The sequence below is a fragment of the Peromyscus californicus genome, unplaced genomic scaffold (genome assembly GCF_007827085.1).
Source record: "Peromyscus californicus insignis strain IS unplaced genomic scaffold, ASM782708v3 Scaffold_7__1_contigs__length_154581171, whole genome shotgun sequence".
NCBI classification, from domain to species: Eukaryota; Metazoa; Chordata; class Mammalia; order Rodentia; family Cricetidae; genus Peromyscus; species Peromyscus californicus.
Genome location: NW_026294595.1, coordinates 131,743,044 through 131,760,001, shown reverse-complemented (window position 1 = coordinate 131,760,001; position 16,958 = coordinate 131,743,044). Strand labels below are relative to the sequence as shown.

At 41.8% G+C, this 16,958-nt stretch overlaps 1 protein-coding gene across 19 annotated transcripts in view; it reads left to right on the top strand.

Annotated features, from left to right (window-relative positions):
* Positions 1 to 16,958, top strand: part of Mroh8 (maestro heat like repeat family member 8) — a 79,807-nt gene that overhangs the window by 20,931 nt on the left and 41,918 nt on the right. For all 19 annotated transcript variants that reach the window (XR_008215155.1, XR_008215156.1, XR_008215160.1 and 16 more), the window contains 2 exons: positions 285 to 380; positions 3,671 to 3,775. Coding sequence is in view for 13 of the 19 variants with exons in the window: in XM_052724979.1 (XP_052580939.1) it covers positions 285 to 380; positions 3,671 to 3,775 (201 nt within the window). In the remaining 6 variants the exon portion in view is untranslated. The remainder of the gene's footprint in view (positions 1 to 284; positions 381 to 3,670; positions 3,776 to 16,958) is intronic.

The window sequence follows — 16,958 nt, the reverse complement described above, 5'->3', positions numbered from 1 at the left end:
CTGGTTCAGATGGCTCCCTGTTTAGAATACTAGTCACAAGTCAGCTTTGAAAGTATTTTGATGACCTCTGTGTAGTTCCCCAGATTTAGTCCATTATCCCAATCCCAGGAATTTTAAGATACTCAATAGAAATGTTTTATTTCTGTTTGCCTCATACTGCCTACAGGTGCTTTTACTCTGGGTCAGGTTTTTATAAAGCCTCAAAGTGATGAACAGCATCGGATGAGTGTGGTGCTTGGGGAACTTTGCAGGGAGGGAGCTTTGCTGATTCTTCACCTTTTTAGTGTCTCTACAGACAGACGTTCCAGGCCTTCTCTGTGATGCTGCAGAGTCTAGTGGTTAAAGACCCACATTTGGAAAATTTTGACAGCATTTTTAAGGTAATGAATGTCAGGTGTGATGGTTTGAAAGAAAATGGCCCCCAAAGGGAGTAATACTACTAGAAGGTGTGGCTTTGTTTGAGTATTTGTGGCCTTGTTAGAGGAAGTGTCACTGGAGGCAGGGCTTTGAGGTCTCATATATGCTCAAGTCACACCCAGTGTCTCAGTTCACTCCTGTTGCCTGCAAGACATAGAACTCTCAGCTTCTTCTCCAGCACCATGTCTGCCTGCACACTGCCATGTCCCACCATGATGACAATGAACTAAACCTCTGAAACTCTAAGCCAGCCTGTTGTTGTTTGTTTTCTTTTACTCTTGGCTCTTTGGGGTCCTGCCACCCAGCTTCTAAATAAATCACACATGGAGTCTTATTCTTTCTTATGAATGCCTGGCCTTAGCTTGGCTTGTTTCTTGTCAGCTTTTCTTAAATTACCCCATCTACCTTTTGCCCCTGGGATTTTACCTTTCTCTATTTCTGTATATCTTTTCTTTTCTTTTTATTCCATTTCTGGGTGTGTAGCTGGGTGGCTGGCTCCTTTTCTCATTCCTTGATCTTTTCTTCCCAGATTTCTTCTTCTATTTATTCCCCTGCATGCCAGCACCACCTGTCCTTTCTCCTGCCTTGCTATTGGCCATTTAGCTCTTTATTAGACCAATCAGGTGTTTTAGACAGTCAAAGTAACACAGCTTCACAGAGTTAAATAAATGCAACATAAAGAATGCAACACATCTTTGCATCATTAAACAAGTGTCCCACAACATAAACAAGTGTAACACATCTTAAAATAATATTCTACAACATCACTCAATGAAATGTTTTCCTTTATAAGAGTTACTGTGGTCATGGTGTCTCTTCACAGCAATAGAAACCCTAAGACACCAAGGGACAAAGGTAGTTTCTATGTATTGCTAAATGTGGAAGAAAAAATATGGAAGAGTTAAGTTATATAAGAACACTGTAGCTGAAACTACTGTCCTTTTTTTTTACATTTTATTTGTGTGTATGTGTGTGTGCACATACATACTTGTGCCATGGCACACATGTGGAGATCAGAGGACAACTTGCAGGAGTCAGTTCTCTCTTTCCACCACCCTGGTTCCATAGCTTGGATTAGTACGCTCAGGCTTAGCAGCAAATACCTTTAGTCACTGAGCCATCTCAGCATTACCAAAGTTATCAGTTTTGAAGCAGAGGCTTGGATTTTTATTCTGACTGCCATTCATTGGTCACAGTCCTCTGCCACAGAGTTTGATTTTCTCACTGTCCACAAGGATAACAATTACTCTGAAGATTGAATAAATAGCCTCTAATAAATGACTTAAATCATTATTACAGTTTTCTTTACTGTTCCTTTGTAGCATAGAAGGGTTTGGTGAATGACCCAGAACCAGAGTCAATCTCCTAAGTTAGTAAATTGGCAGCTTCCTACCTTGTAGGACTCATGGAAAATGACTGCATGCCTCCACCTGTAACCAGGCCAGCATATACTGTCCATCAGTAGGGATCTATTCATCATATTCATTCACTGAGATTCAAATATTTTGCTCTTGCTTTCTTTTAAGGTGCAACCACACCAAGAAGAGAGGATCTTTTAAGTGGTTAGTAACCTTGTGCACCTGAACACAGATTGCATTCATTGTTGCCATACCTGACATTGGCATTATTTCTTATTCCTTTTCTGTTGGTATATCAACATGACAGTCTGGGGTCTCCCCTTGTCTGGCTGTACTTTGCACTTTCCTATCCTGGCAACTAATTCAGCCATTTCTTCTGTGGAAAGTTGCTTCTTTTGAGCTCCAGCTTTTGGTCTTCGGCCTTCCCTGTCTGCTCCAGTAGATGTTCTTTCTCCATCTTTAGTTCTTTTTTTTTAAAGATTTATTTATTTTTATTTTATGTGCATTGGGGTTTTGCCTGCACATCTGTGAAGGTGCCAAATCCCCTGGAATTGGAGCTGCCATGTGGGTGCTGGGAATTGAAACTAGGTCCTCTGAAAAATTAGCCAGTGCTCTTAACCTCAGAGCCATCTGTAGATGTAACCATCGTATTAAATAAGAAACACAGAGCCAATGCAAAGATGAAAGCCCAAGAGGTCAGAGCAATAGCTTAGAGCTAAAAACCTTACCCTTCACTTCCGCTGCTGTCCTCCTCAGCAAGACACCTACTTCCTGTCTGTTTGTCTTTTTTTAGACTTTCTATTCTGCCTTCTCATTGGTTGTAAACCCAACCACATGACCTCCTTGTCGCTGCCTGTCTGTACAGACCTCCAGGTCTTCCATGGTTGGTATTGAGATTAAAGGCGTGTGTCTCCATGCTGACTGTATCCTTGAACATACAGAGATCTGCCTAGCTCTGCCTCCCAAGAGCTGGGATTAAAGGCGTGCACCAACACTGCCTAGTTTCTGCTATTGCTTGCTATTAGCTCTGACCCCCAGGCAACTTTATTTATTAGCATACAAATAAAATCACATTGCAGTACAATTAAGATATCACCATAGCCATCTCTCCAGCCCCCACCCCCATCTTTAGTTCTTTAAGAGCATATCATTAACTATTTCTTTCCAATGAAGATTTGAAAGGACTGAAAACAGCTAAGAGAATAGAGTAAAGTATTGCAATGAAAGAATATAAATCTAGAAATCAAGCTTTGAAGGAGCCAGGGTTTTGTGTCTTGCTTGTCAACCCATCACTTCCAACGTAAACTGCTTGATCATTAAGCATACTTTCTTGAACTACCAGCCCCCAAATGATGACACAGAGACTTATTAATTATGAATACTTGGCCTTAGCTTAGGCTTGTTTCTAGCTACCTTTTTTTAAAAAACTTAACCCATTTCTATTAGTATATGTGTTTCCTCAAGGCTCATTTACCTCATCTATATATTGTCGATCTTACCTTCCTTCTTCCTCCACCCCTGGCTGGCTGGCTTCCCTTTTCTCTCTCCCTGACAGCTCTGCCTATCCCTCCTCTGCCTAGCCATTGGCCATTCAGCTTTTTATTAGACCAATCAGGTGCTTTAGGACAGGCAAGATAAAACAGCAACACATCTTTACATAGTTAAACAAATGCAACACGTAATTACATAATTATACAAATAATTCTGCAACATAAACTAATTCAACACATCTTTAAATTGCTAGACAAATATTCTATTCCACAACACATTAGGAGTGTTTTTTAGATACTGAAGTAATGTAGAGTTTCTCACTTTACATGTTCTTTCTAATATAGTACAAGTTTTACTTCATATATATACCTGACAGACCATTTGATCTTCCTCATTTTTTATAGCAAATGGACCCCTGGTTACAGTCAAACAAAGACCATGAGCGAGAACGAGCTACAGCCATCATGGCCCAAGTCCTCAAGTGTTTATCCTGTTATCTCCACCTGAAGGTGAGTAACCTTGGGTGGCTGAGGAAGAAGCATGCAAGCCATCCTTCATTGTGTTCTCAGCATGGGCCATGATGCTGGTGCTGATATAGTTTCCCAGCACTCAGCATTATTTTTATGTCTGTCCCAATCCTAAAATGTGCTCAGTTTGAGGCTATATACTGTTTGTTAATCTTTGTATCTCTGTTATTAAGCATGACAGTTAAAACACAATGCAGTAAATGTTTCTGAATAGATGAATAAATAAATACAATCTGAAAATGTGTAAAGGGCCCACACCAACCTGAGCTCTGTAGTTTGTCTTTGAAGAAATAAAGTCAAGCTAGGTGTGGTAGTGCATGCATTTAGTCCCAGTGCATGCATTTAGTCCCAATAGTTGGGAGGCAGAAGCAGATGGATCTCTGGGAGTTTGAGGCCAGTCTTGTCTACATATCAAATTCTAAGACAGCCAGGGATACATCTAAAAAGATCTTGTCAAAAAAGGAACAAACTAAAGCAAGAAAAGAAATGAAATGAAGTCCACCGGGTCAGTTTAGACTAATCAATGCAAATATCTCATAGGCTCTCTGAGAGAATTGTACTATTGTTGCCTGGGTGGAGGCAGGAGAGGGAATCTAAAAGACAGAGGGACCAGACAGAGACCTGTACCTAGTGTTTCCACCTTGTTGTCACCGTCAGAGAAAGAATTCAGAGACAAAGTAAGGAACTGGGAAGAAGTTTTATCATCGATTGAGTAAAAGTATGTACTGAAGGGTGAATGGAGATGTTCCCAGAGTCAGTCATACCCACTAGTGTTTGGGACTGCATTTTTCATGGGTAAACATAATGATTGAGAAGATTGTACATGGGCTAGGTCAGAGAGGAATTCCTAAAATAAGGTCTGCTTCTCTTTTCTGTGCTTACATGGAGTTTCCTGATGTGTCTCAGAGATAGGAAAGGCCCAAACTGCAACGCTAATAATATGGAAGTCATTAGAATGAAGCAAAAGACCATCAGTCTTGGCTGGCCATGTTGTCCCCAGCTGCTTGTGCGTGGTCTTGGCTTGACTGTTGGAGCAGTCATATGATATCCTGCTGTAGTACTACTCTGCAGGTGCCTCACACTCTAGCCACTGTGCTACCACCACCATGGTATGGTTAAGGGGAAGGTTTTTATTATAGATATGAGCGAGAGAACAGCCAGGGTTATCCGGAAGAGTACAGAGCAGAGAGAGAAAGGCGTAGACATGGCCAGCAGACTGGGCCTGGCCAGGGCTATCTGCAAGAGAGGAAAGAATAGCAGGGGATAAGGAACAGAAAAAATAGTGAGAAAAATCAGGAGTGGAGCATAGAGAAGACATAGCAAGAATAGCAGGGTGATAAGGAGAATGAGTAGCTGAGGGGAGGGCTTGCTCCTTGTGGCTTGTTCAGCCTGCTCTTGAATAGAACCCATGACTACCAGGACCACCAGCCTAGGGGTGGCTCCTACCCACATTGGGCTGAGTCACTATGAAAATGCCCTACAGTCAGATTTTTTTTTAAATAATTTTATTTTGTATACATTGGTGTTTTGCCTGCATGTATGTCTGTGTGAGGTGTTGGATCCTGGAGTTGCAGACAGTTGTGAACTGCTTTGTGAGTGACTGGGAATTGAACCTGGGTCTTCTGTAAAAGCAATCAGTGCTCTTAACCACTGAGCCATCTCTCCAGCCCCTACAGCCAGATCATATGGAGGTATTTTATCAATTGATATTCTCTCCTTTCAGATAATTCTAGCTTGTGTCAAGTTGACATAAAACTAGCCAGCATAAGCTAGACCTTTGAAATGTGTCCAACAGGTACTTGTGATACTGAAGGAGCCTGGAGGCCAGCATAAGCTTTGATGTGCTGATAAGCATCACAGGTAGCTTCTGTGATGCTTATCAGCACATCCCTTCTGCCAGAGGAAAGGGAAATGACTCCTTTTGGTAAAGGGTGTCAGGTTCCAAAGAAACAGATGGCTGCTGTGGTGCCTGTTAGCACACCAAAGTGTCTGCTTGGCCTCCAGGCTCACTCAGTGCCTCTGGTTCCTCTCAGCACTTCTCACCCGCCCCTACCCTAAACCTCTCCAGCCCCAGGGCCTTCACCCCCTTACCCAAGCTTCTCATCCCTGTGTAACCCTGTCATTTTGGCCATTCATTCTCTTGGTCCCCTTCCCCTCTCTCCTCTTCCTCTCCCCCACCCCCCACACTAAGTTTCATCCGACTCTTCCAGATGCTTCTGGCTGTTTTCTTCTTCGTATCCGCAATAAAATTCTCCTCAACTACCTTGGAGCAGTCATGTCCTCATTTCATTCAGAGGGGAACCGGCTTCACAAGTCCCTGAGAAATGGTGACTTTATCTAACTGCCAGAACTCCTCCTGTAGTCCAGGTTGAGCCTGTTTCTGGGTATTTGGACTGCCTTTTGAGTCTGGGGAACTGGGGTTTCCCCAGAAACTGACACAGTTTGCTTCCTTTCCCCTGGGCCTGTTGCTTCTCACCACGGATCCCATTTCCAAATCCTCTTATTTCTCTTTTAGTCTTCCACTTGTTAGTTGTTGTCAGTCCTCTGCCGTAGCTTCTAAAAACAATCCCCCCAAACTGTGATCATCTCTCCTGGGTCTGTTCCTTTTTCCTTCTGTAAATCAGTGTCTTTCTCCGAGTAGGTCTTGTAGCCGCTGGGCCTTCTCCACTCTCCATCGTCTCTGGTCAGGAGTAAATGTCCATCTACTCCCTCAATAGAACCCCAGTGTCAGAACACAGTGAGCCAAGCTAGCTCACTTACAGAGCAACCCTGTCGAAACAGCTGCCACCAAGTGTCTCACCCCAGCATGAAAGATGACCCCCACAGCTGCACAGATGCAGTCCCCCCTTCTGCTCTCCATACTCTAGTAACCTCTGAAGCCAGTAACTCCTGTAGCAAGTAACTTCTGGTCATCCCTGACTGCATTGTGATTCTGACAGCAACAGTATGGCATTCCTCTTATTCTTCAACCTCTATTCACTGTGGATTAAAGGAATGTTTTAAACGATCACTCCATCCCCCTCCTGCCTCCCCCCCGTGTGTGTGTGTGTGTGTGTGTGTGTGTGTGTGTGTGTGTGTGTGTGTGGCCCTGGGATCTTCTTTAGCATTTTCTCTCCTTGAGAGGATTATGAGTATGGGGTACTTAGCCTGGTACCACTGGGTCTGTGAACATCTAGAAGTTGTATGCAGAAGTTGGGTTGTGGCTCTACTGTGTTTTTCATTTTTTTTTTTAACTTTAGAATTCTTACTTCAATTTATAATTTATTTTAAACTACTTTATTTTTTTATTGCAAAAAGCCCCCACATACCTAAATTAACCAAACCCAAAGACTATGTAATACAAACTCTCTGTGGAAGGTCTGTTATCAATCTTAGAGCAAAAGGCCCTGCTCTGGGAGTCCCTGTAGATTAGTATTCTATACCTACCCCTTGTGCCAACCAAAAGGAAGAGTGAAATACAACGGAGACGTAATCAGTGCAGCCATTGCTGAAAAGAACAGATTCAGTGACCCCCAAATAGGTTCTTAAGGGGTAATAGGAACTTGAAAATTCTATAGAAAGAGGAATCTAAAGGAGGGGTGAGTACACAGAGCAGGTGATCTTGTTCAGGCCACTGTCTGGGCTGTGGCTCTGCAGGGGGTTCTGGAGAAACAGCAGTCACTCCTGCTCCAGGATAACTGCTGCCCAGGAGGAGGAGGAGGAGGAGGAGGAGGAGGAAGAGGAGGAGGAGCGGCCACCTGTCCTGCAGAGCTCACTGTGGATGGGCTTAGTTCTAGTGCCTTGTCATAAAGATGTTTATCACTCAGTCATGATCCCTGAGGCCAAGGTCCTTGCAGAAGAGTGACTGGGGAAAAGGCAAAGAAGCAAAACCAGAGCCAGAGAGGAACAGAGTGGAGTTAGGCTATGACTCACATCCTTCTTCAGGCCCATAGCTTTTCTTACATCGAAGTATAATTTATAGTCAATAAAGGCCAGCCAACCCTAGTGTGCGGTCCAGTGACTTGCAGCACATATGTATTCTCTGGGTGCCTAACATTTTTGATACGATTTTGTTTATATAGTGTGTTTTCTGGTTTGGTGTGTTTGTGGGATTTCCGTGTAAGCAAATGTGTATGTCACTGTGTCTGTATGTTTTTCTTGAACTGCTTTTTTCCTCTTTGTTTGTTTTGCCTGTTCTAGTTTGTTTGGGTTTTTGTTTGTTTGTTTTTGGTTGTCTATTTGTTTTCTAATATGAGAGAGAGAGTATGTGGATTTTAGTGGGTGGGAAAGTGAGGAGGTTCTGGAAGGCATTGGGGGAGGGGAAAACATGATCAGAATATATTGCATGGAAAAAAAACTTCAATTAAAGAAGAAAAAATCAAAAGAACTTAAAGAAAAAAGGTAAGAAAAAAATGTTAAGGATGTAATCAGGTGCCAGTCTAGTCTCTAGTATGTTTTATGGTGTTTGGTTGTTTGAGACCCATCTTATTCTGTTACCCAGGCTGGCCTCAAACTCAGCCTGCCTTTGGCCCCAGGGTGCTGGGATTAAAGGCATAAGTCACTGTGCTGGGCTATGGTTTTTGTTTTACTAATTCTGAGGGGCTAAAATATGAGTATAAATATACTTAATACAGAAATAAGAATTTTTTTTTAATTAGAGGAAAGGGACAGTACTAGCTTGCTGCAGTTCAGACAGAGGCACCATCAACAGTTTCTCCTCCAGGGTCTTCTTGGCAGAGTGCTGGTGAGAGCGCCCACTGAGCTCCTTTAGCGGGAGCTATAGATGCCTTCTTCAGAAAGGACTTAGTACCTCGTGTGTGTGTGTGTGTGTGTGTGTGTGTGTGTGTGTGTGTGTGTGTGTGTCTGTGTCAGCACATGTAGCCATGTGTGTGCACGTGGCGTGTCAGACTCTGAGGACCTGGTTGTTTGGCAGGCAGGTGCTGGAATCTAAACTCTGGTCCTGTGACTGCAGCAGACAGTCCCCCCCCCCCCCAGCCACCTTCTTAGCTCTCAAGGCACCCCTTCTTTCCTAGCTTTAGTTGTCATTTTCTTCTGCCTTATCCTGGACTTGGCCTTCGTTGCCTCAGCCCCCTCCTCTTCCTCGTTGCCCTCCTCCTCCTTCTCTTCGCCCCCTCCTCCTCCTTCCCTTCGCCCCCTCCTCCTCCTCTTTGCCCCCTCCTCCTCCTCTTTGTCCCCCCCCCTCTTTTCCCCCTCCTCCTCCTCCTCTTTGCCCCTCTCCTCCTCCTCTTTTCCCCCTCCTCCTCCTCCTCTTTTCCCCCTCCTCCTCCTCCTCTTTGCCCCTCTCCTCCTCCTCTTTTCCCCCTCCTCCTCCTCCTCTTTGCCCCCTCCTCCTCCTCTTTGTCCCCCCCTCCTCTTTTCCCCCTCCTCCTCCTCCTCTTTGCCCCCTCCTCCTCCTCCTCTTTGCCCCCTCCTCCTCCTCTTTGTCCCCCCCTCCTCTTTTCCCCCTCCTCCTCCTCCTCTTTGCCCCTCTCCTCCTCCTCTTTGACCCCTCCTCCTCCTCTTTGCCCCTCTCCTCCTCCTCTTTCCCCCTCTCCTCCTCCTCTTTGCCCCCTCCTCCTCCTCTTTGCCCCTCTCCTCCTCCTCTTTGCCCCTCTCCTCCTCCTCTTTGCCCCCTCCTCCTCCTCCTCTTTGCCCCCTCCTCCTCCTCCTCTTTTCCCCCTCCTCCTCCTCCTCTTTGCCCCTCTCCTCCTCCTCTTTGACCCCCTCCTCCTCCTCTTTGCCCCCTCCTCCTGCTCTTTAACCCAGAGACTTCTTTTGCTCTTAGAATTCAGGATCTTGTGTGTACTGGCCCTTTACAGTCTCACTAGTTTCTTGTGAATTTCTAACCACCTAAAGCTACTTCAGCTACTTGTAATGCTCAGCCCCAATTCTCCATGTAGCCAATCACTTGAGTGCTCAGTTCATATGTCTCCACATTTTAAAAAAGGGCCTTTGCCAGCCAAGCATAGTGCATACACTTTTAATGCAGCACTTGGGAGGTAAAAGCAGGAGAATCAGAGCTCAGTAGCATCCTCGACTACAAAGTGGATTGAATGGGGTTCTGTCTTGAAAAAACAAAACAAAACAAAAAAAGCTGGGCAGTGGTGGCACACACCTTTAATCCCAGCACTCGGGAGGCAGAGGCAGGCGGATCTCTGTGAGTTCGAGGATTCTTGTGCTCTCTGGCCATCTGGTCTAGCTGAAATGATAAGCCCCAGATTCAGTAAGAGATCCTGACTCAAAATAAGGTGAAGAGAGCTAACAGAAGACACTAAATGTCAAGCTATGGCCTCCACGTGTGCTTACATGGGTGCATGTACCTGAACATACACAGATGCATTCCATGAGGAGGAGGGAGGAAGAGGGAGAGGGAAAGGGAGAGGGAGGAGAGAGGAGAAAAAAATAATCAATCACTGGTTCAGCTTTATGGAATGTTAACAAGTTTCCCCAAAACAGGCCGTCATGTGTTGATGGTTATAGCATTTCTGTGTTGAGTTTGTGAAGAGCTATAGAAATAGCTTCTCTCTGTTGCTTCTAATATTCTGGATAGCAGCAGTCATATTACACATGTACACATTGTGCATATACCCATGACTTCAATATGAGGTGTTCTAGGATTGGCTTAGTGGTCATTTGAAACAGAAGGTGGTATGTATTTTGCATGATCACCAAGTGGTTGCTGATCTTTTTTTCTCCCTATTTTAAAACGTTTTCTTATTTTCTCCACTATATTAAGTTATATTTCTTTTTCTGTTTTTTGTTAGATACCTTCCTTTTTTTTAGCAAGCAGGATATATATTAGTCTGTGTGTATATATATATATATATGTATGTGTATATATAGATATAAAATACCATTGGTGGTTTTTTTGAGACAGGATTTTGTAGTTGGCATTTTCTTTCTTTTTTTTTTTTTTTTTAGACAGGGTTTCTTTGTGTAGTTTTGGTGGTGCCTGTCCTGAATCTCACTCTGTAGACCAGGCTGGCCTCGAACTCACAGAGATCTGCCTGGCTCTGCCTCCTGATTGCTGGGATTAAAGGTGTGTACCTCCACCACCAAGCTGTAGTTGACATTTTCTTTGGGCCACCAACTAGCTCCCAAATAAAGACACAGAGACTTATTGTTAATTATGAATGCTCAGCTTTAGCTTAGGCTTGTCCCACTACCTCTTAAGACTTAGTTTATCCTGTTTCTATTCATCTATGTTTTGCCTCAGGACTTTTTACCTTTCTTTCACACTGTATGTCCACTTCCTTGCTTCCTCTGTGTCTGGCTGACTGGGCACCAGTATCTCCCTAGCATCTCTTTCTTTTTCTTCCCTCACTCCTCCCAGAAGTCCCCTCCTGCCTAGCTATTGTTCATTCAGCTTTTTATTAAAGCAATCACAATGACATATCTTTACACAATGTAATCAAATGTCTCACAACATTCCCCCTTTTTATTTCAATGAAAAGGGAAGGGTTTTAACTCTAACATAGTAAAACTGTATACAATAAGAACAATCATTAAGTAAGAATTGCATTTACAATATTCAGTTCATTTGTATTTGGCAAATTCAGAGAAAATACTCCATTATCTATCCTATCTTGGTGAGTCTAAAGTTTTGTACTTAATTTACATTACCAACCTAAAAATAGCTTTTTAGACGTTAAAACATTTTCATAAATAAACAATTTAAGCTTTTATGTCTCTTAACCTTATACACCTTATACCTCTTTCGTGAGTTTCATTTTGAATTTAGTAACAAGGAAAATGGTAACTGCTGTGGAATGTCTTTCTGTATGCTGTGAATGTATGTTGATCTGATTGGTTGATAAATAAAGCTACATTGGCCTATGGCAAGGCAGCTTAGAGGCAGAGGGGAAATATAAGCAGATATACAGAGAGAAGAAAGCAGAGGAGAGAGATGCCAGCCACAACCAGGAGAAGCAAGATGTGAAAGTACTGGTAAGCCATGGCCACATGGCAACTTATATATGAATAGAAAAGGGTTAATTTAAGTTATAAGAGCTAGCTAGCAAGTGTAGCTAGAGTTTTTCTGCCTGGCCCACAGTCAGGACAAATCTCTCTCACCCACCAGTCCCACAGCCATTCAGACCCAACCAAGTAAACACAGAGACTTATATTGCTTACAAACTGTATGGCCATACCAGGCTTCTTGCTAACTATTCTTATATCTTAAATTAATCCATTTCTATAAATCTGTACCTTGTCATGTGGCTCGTGGCTTACTGGCATCTTCACATGCTGTTTGTCATCATGGCAGCTGGCAGTGTCTCTGACTCAGCCTTCCACTTCCCAGAATTCTTCTCCTCCTTGTCCCGTCTATACTTCCTCCTGCCTGACTACTGGCCAATCAGTGTTTTATTTGCTAACCAATCAGAGCAACACATTTGCCATACAGAACATCCCACAGCAAGCAAGAAGCCTGCAATAGGCCATGTAATTGGTAATTAATATTAAGCCTCAGAGTGATTATTTTATAAGTGGCCACAGACTGCGGGGCAGGCAGGACTGGAGAAAACATCTGGCTACGTTTGGTGCCCAACGTGGGGCTCAAGTTTCCATCTAAAACCTGAGAAAACTTAGTAAGAGATTCTAAAACGGAGCCAAAAACAGCTTCTTACTTCACATCTCATGTGGGTTGGTACAGAGATGCTGTACCATTTGGGCTTGAGCGCAGCATGGCAGATTCCTGCCTGGGTACACAGAGCTGTCTCCTAGCTGTGCAGCATGCTGCATGATAGATTTAGACTTTACTTATGCAGACACAAAGGGTTTATGGGCCAGCTGCATGGTGGCAGCATGGACCCCAGAGTTGGTGGGGTAAGTGTGACTCTCCTAGGTACTCCCACCATGTTGAAAAGCTGAGATGGGCGGGGTCAGCAGCCAAGACTGCCACTTTTCATTCTAGCCACACAGTTTTAACAGTCTAAAATCTCTCCTGGTCAGTAAAGGATTATAGATTCACAATAAGATAGATTCAGATGAGATAAAACTCTAAACTGTTTACAGTGTGTATAAAAATGTACATAGCCTTGAAGAAAGAGAAAAGGTAGTATAGACAGTTGTATAAAGAAGTAGATAATTTTTAAAAAATAAAATCTTTAAAGAGACAATAAAAGTAATATAAAAATAAACCACATAAAGATAGAAATCACACAGAGAGTCTGGATTATATTGTCTTTGGGATTTTTAACTACAGAAAGACATTTGATTGTAAAGGCTGCTGAGTTAAACATTATATATATATAATTTTTTTAAAGGTATCTTGACTTCAAAATTTGGATCTAAGGATATGTTGTTTCGGAAGGGATGCTCTGCTTTTATTTCCACAGGAAGCAAGAGGCTATGGATTTGTTCCAGATTAAAATATATCAGATTTAGCCAATTGTGGTAGCGCACGCCAGTAGGATTTGCTGAAGGAGGCGGAGGCAGGAGGATCACAAGCTCGAGGCCAGCCTGGGCTAAAAAACAAAAAGATACATCAGATTTGATCAGCCAAGACCTCCTAAAAGATCTCTGATGACACCATGGCCCAGATGACCCAACATTCCAAAATCAGATTCAAGACAACTGGCTGAGATGATCCTGCCTTCACAGACTACAGCCAAAATTTAATTTTAAAATTCTTAATTTTCTCAGGATTCCCATAAGATTACCAGCACCCCCAACCAGTAGAAAGTAGTATGAGAAGCTACACCCAAATTCCCAAAATATTATTTATAAATGTTTATTTTTATTTAAAGGGGGTTGATTATAAATGCAATCTCTTTCTAAAAAGGAAAAGGGAATAGTACAGATATGATAAAATAAAAAGGTATATTATTAAATCTACATTTAAAGAACAACAACTTGTTTATAATGTTTTACATTGCTGTGGATTTTAGTTTATTGATATAAATTTAAAGTTAATTTTGTTATACTTTGAATATTTTTACTCTTGTTTAAGGTATTATGTTTGTGCAGCTCATTTAAAATTGTAATGTATAATTAAGAAATACAGATTACTAATTAGTCATCTATGATAATCAAACTTTAGTCATGTTGGTTAAGTTTTCTAGATATACATAGATATATTTCATTTAAGTAGGTAATCTTCAAACACTTCAAAGACCTACAGAATATGGAATTTATAATGTTTTAAGAACTTAGACCTTTCTAGACAATGAGACATGTCTGCTCCTGATAGCACCAATTATTTCAAGGAGGATGGGCATCAAAGAAACTCAATATGGAGTTTATTTTCATCATGACAAAAGTTAGCCACTGGCAAGAAAAGGCCCTTGTGTCAACTGATTGAGAGTACGTTCTATAAACTAGACATGCAGGACCCATATGAAGGTGACCACTGAGCTTTGCAAGACGAGATGTTTCTTCAGGTTCCTGCTTCGCAGAGGAGAATGCCAGATATTCTACAGGACACAGGGAGAAATGAATAAAACACTCTAGACCTATAGGCCAAAGATGGATACCCCAACATAACAGAGGAACTTTGGATCACTGTCCAGGCAGGCAGCTGTTTCTGTCATTTCCAAAATTTTGGGAGTTGCTTACAATGCTCTTCCTGTTGACTTAGGTAATATTATATCCTTCTGAGGTCTTTGATGTAGTTAAAGACTAGATAGTTATAATTATAGTTTTCCCTAGTTATGATAAAAAATAAATTAGATATAGAACCTTAGACTCACAAATATAGGATAGATAAAATATTTTCTTTAATTTTGCCAAATACAAATAGACCAGATATTATAACTGTAACTCCTGCTTGATAATTGCTATATTATATGTAATTTTATTATGTTAAAGTTAAAATCTTCCTTTTTGATTAGACAAAAAAGGAGAAGTGCACTGGGTGGTGGTGGCACATGCCTTTAATGCCAGCACTCGGGAGGCAGAGACAAGCAGATCTCTGTGAGTTCAAGGCCAGCCTGGACTTCAGAGTGAGTTTCAGGAGAGGTGCCAAAAAGAAACTCTGTCTCGAGGAAAAAAAAAAAAAAAAAAAAAGGAGAAGTGTTGTGGGATGTCTTTCTGTATGCTGTGAATATATGTTGCTCTGATTGGTTGATAAATAAAGCTGTTTTGGCCTATGGCAAGGCAGCTTAGAGGCAGACAAGAAATTCAGGCAGGTGTATGGGGAGAAGAGTTAGCCACCACCAGGAGAAGCAAGATATGAAAGTACCGGCATGTGGCACCTTATAGATGACTAGAAATGGGTTAATTTAAGATATAAGAGCTAGCTAGCAAGAAGCCTGCCATAGGCCATGCAATTGGTTATTAATATTAAGTGTCAGTGTGATTATTTTATAAGTGGCCACGGACCGCAGGGCAGGCAGGACTGGAGAAAACTTCCAGGTACAGGTAACTATAATTATTTCATCTTCAACTCCATCAGAGACCCAAGTAGGATATAATATTGCCTGAGTAAACAGGAAGTGTAGTGCAAGCCACTTCCAAAACTGAGAAATGACAAAACAGCTGGATGACTAGACAGTCACCCAAGGTTCCTTTGCAATGTTGGTGCATCCATCTTCAGCCTACAGGCTAGACTATTTGACAGACTCTTCTGTGAAGAAAGAATTTTGAAGGACTGTCCCACTTGATCTTGGCAAAGTTTGGCAGTCTCTTTTCTTTGTGTCCTGCTTCTCCAGTTTGTACAGTATACTATCAGCAGTTTCTTGCCCAAGTGGCTAGCTTTGCCACAATGAAATCAAACTCCACATGGAGGTTCTTCAATGCCCGTCATCTTTTTATGAAGTAGATTGGTGCTGCCAGGAGCAGATGTGTCTCACTGTCATGAAAAGCCTTAGATTATTAAACATCTTAAATGCCATATTCTGTAGGTCTCTGAAGTATTTGAAGATCACCTGTCTACCTAAAAATATATCTGTTTAACCTTAAAAAACATACCTAACATGACTACAAGTTTGCTTGTTATAGATTACTAACTACTAACCTGCATTTCTTATCCTAAAGTTTGTAATAATAGCTTTCAAGGACTAGAACTTTATATTACATTTTTAAGTGAGCTGCATAGGTATAATACCTTAACCAAAAGTAGAAACATATATATAGTAAAATAAAAATACGCTTAAATTTGTATCAATATATGTGAACTCATACCAATGTAAAATATTTGAGATGAATAGTTGTCTTTTTATCCTATATTCCTATATTGCCACTAAATGATGACAAATATCCATAACCCACCAAATGACTAAAACCACCCACTTTACCTCTTGAGAACGTGGGCATTATGTTCTCTAGACTGCTTCCTGTTGTCTGGGGGCAACAGCATCTCCAGGGGACCCTGAGAAATTGAGATAATGGTCAAGTCCTAAGAAAACTAGCTATAACATTTGTTGTCCAGTCTCTGCATAATGGGAAAGTACAAGGCTTATATGAAGTCCTGGATAGAATAGTCTGTGAGGCTGGACCATCTCAGCTAGCAGCCTTGAAGTTTTCCTGAACACAGAACTCTGAGGAAACTGTACCGGAAACACTCTGAGAGGCTGGATCACCTAGGCCACCCATTTTCACTGGTGTCTCATCCCCATGCTCTCAAAACACACAAACTTTCGAAGATAACATACATGTCTGCATTAACACAAGTATAGACTCTGTGTTGTACACAAGCCAGCCAAAGATGATTTTTTATTTTATGTTTGAGCAGTTAAAAGACATCTGTCAACTTTGTAAGTGTGTTTGGATTGTATAACCAAACCTCTATCCATGCCATAAGAAAGGATGGCATGTAATAATAAATCATGAGGACTCTATAACCAACAAGATGTATCTTGTCTCATTCAGTCTCAGATCTGTTCCAATGTCAAGGCATCAGCATAAATGTCACCTGTCTTGTAGTTTTTCTAGGTTTATTTCTTTATGTCTGTAGCTAAATTTTTAGGGGGTTTCCCCCAATCAAATCTGGTCTCTAATAATTTTGAAGGAACCCATAGCCTTTTATTTCCTGTGAAAACAAAAGCATAACCTCTCCCCCAATTTAATACATTTCTGAATTCCATTTTAAAGTTAAGACAGTCCTAAAATATCTAGTGGTTTAATTACTTTTACAGTTCCATGTCTCTCAGCATCAGCATTAAAAAAATTCAAAGTCAGCAAAGCACCATACAGGATCCAGATGTCCTGTGTGTTTCTCATCTTTACGTGGCTTACTCTTATATTA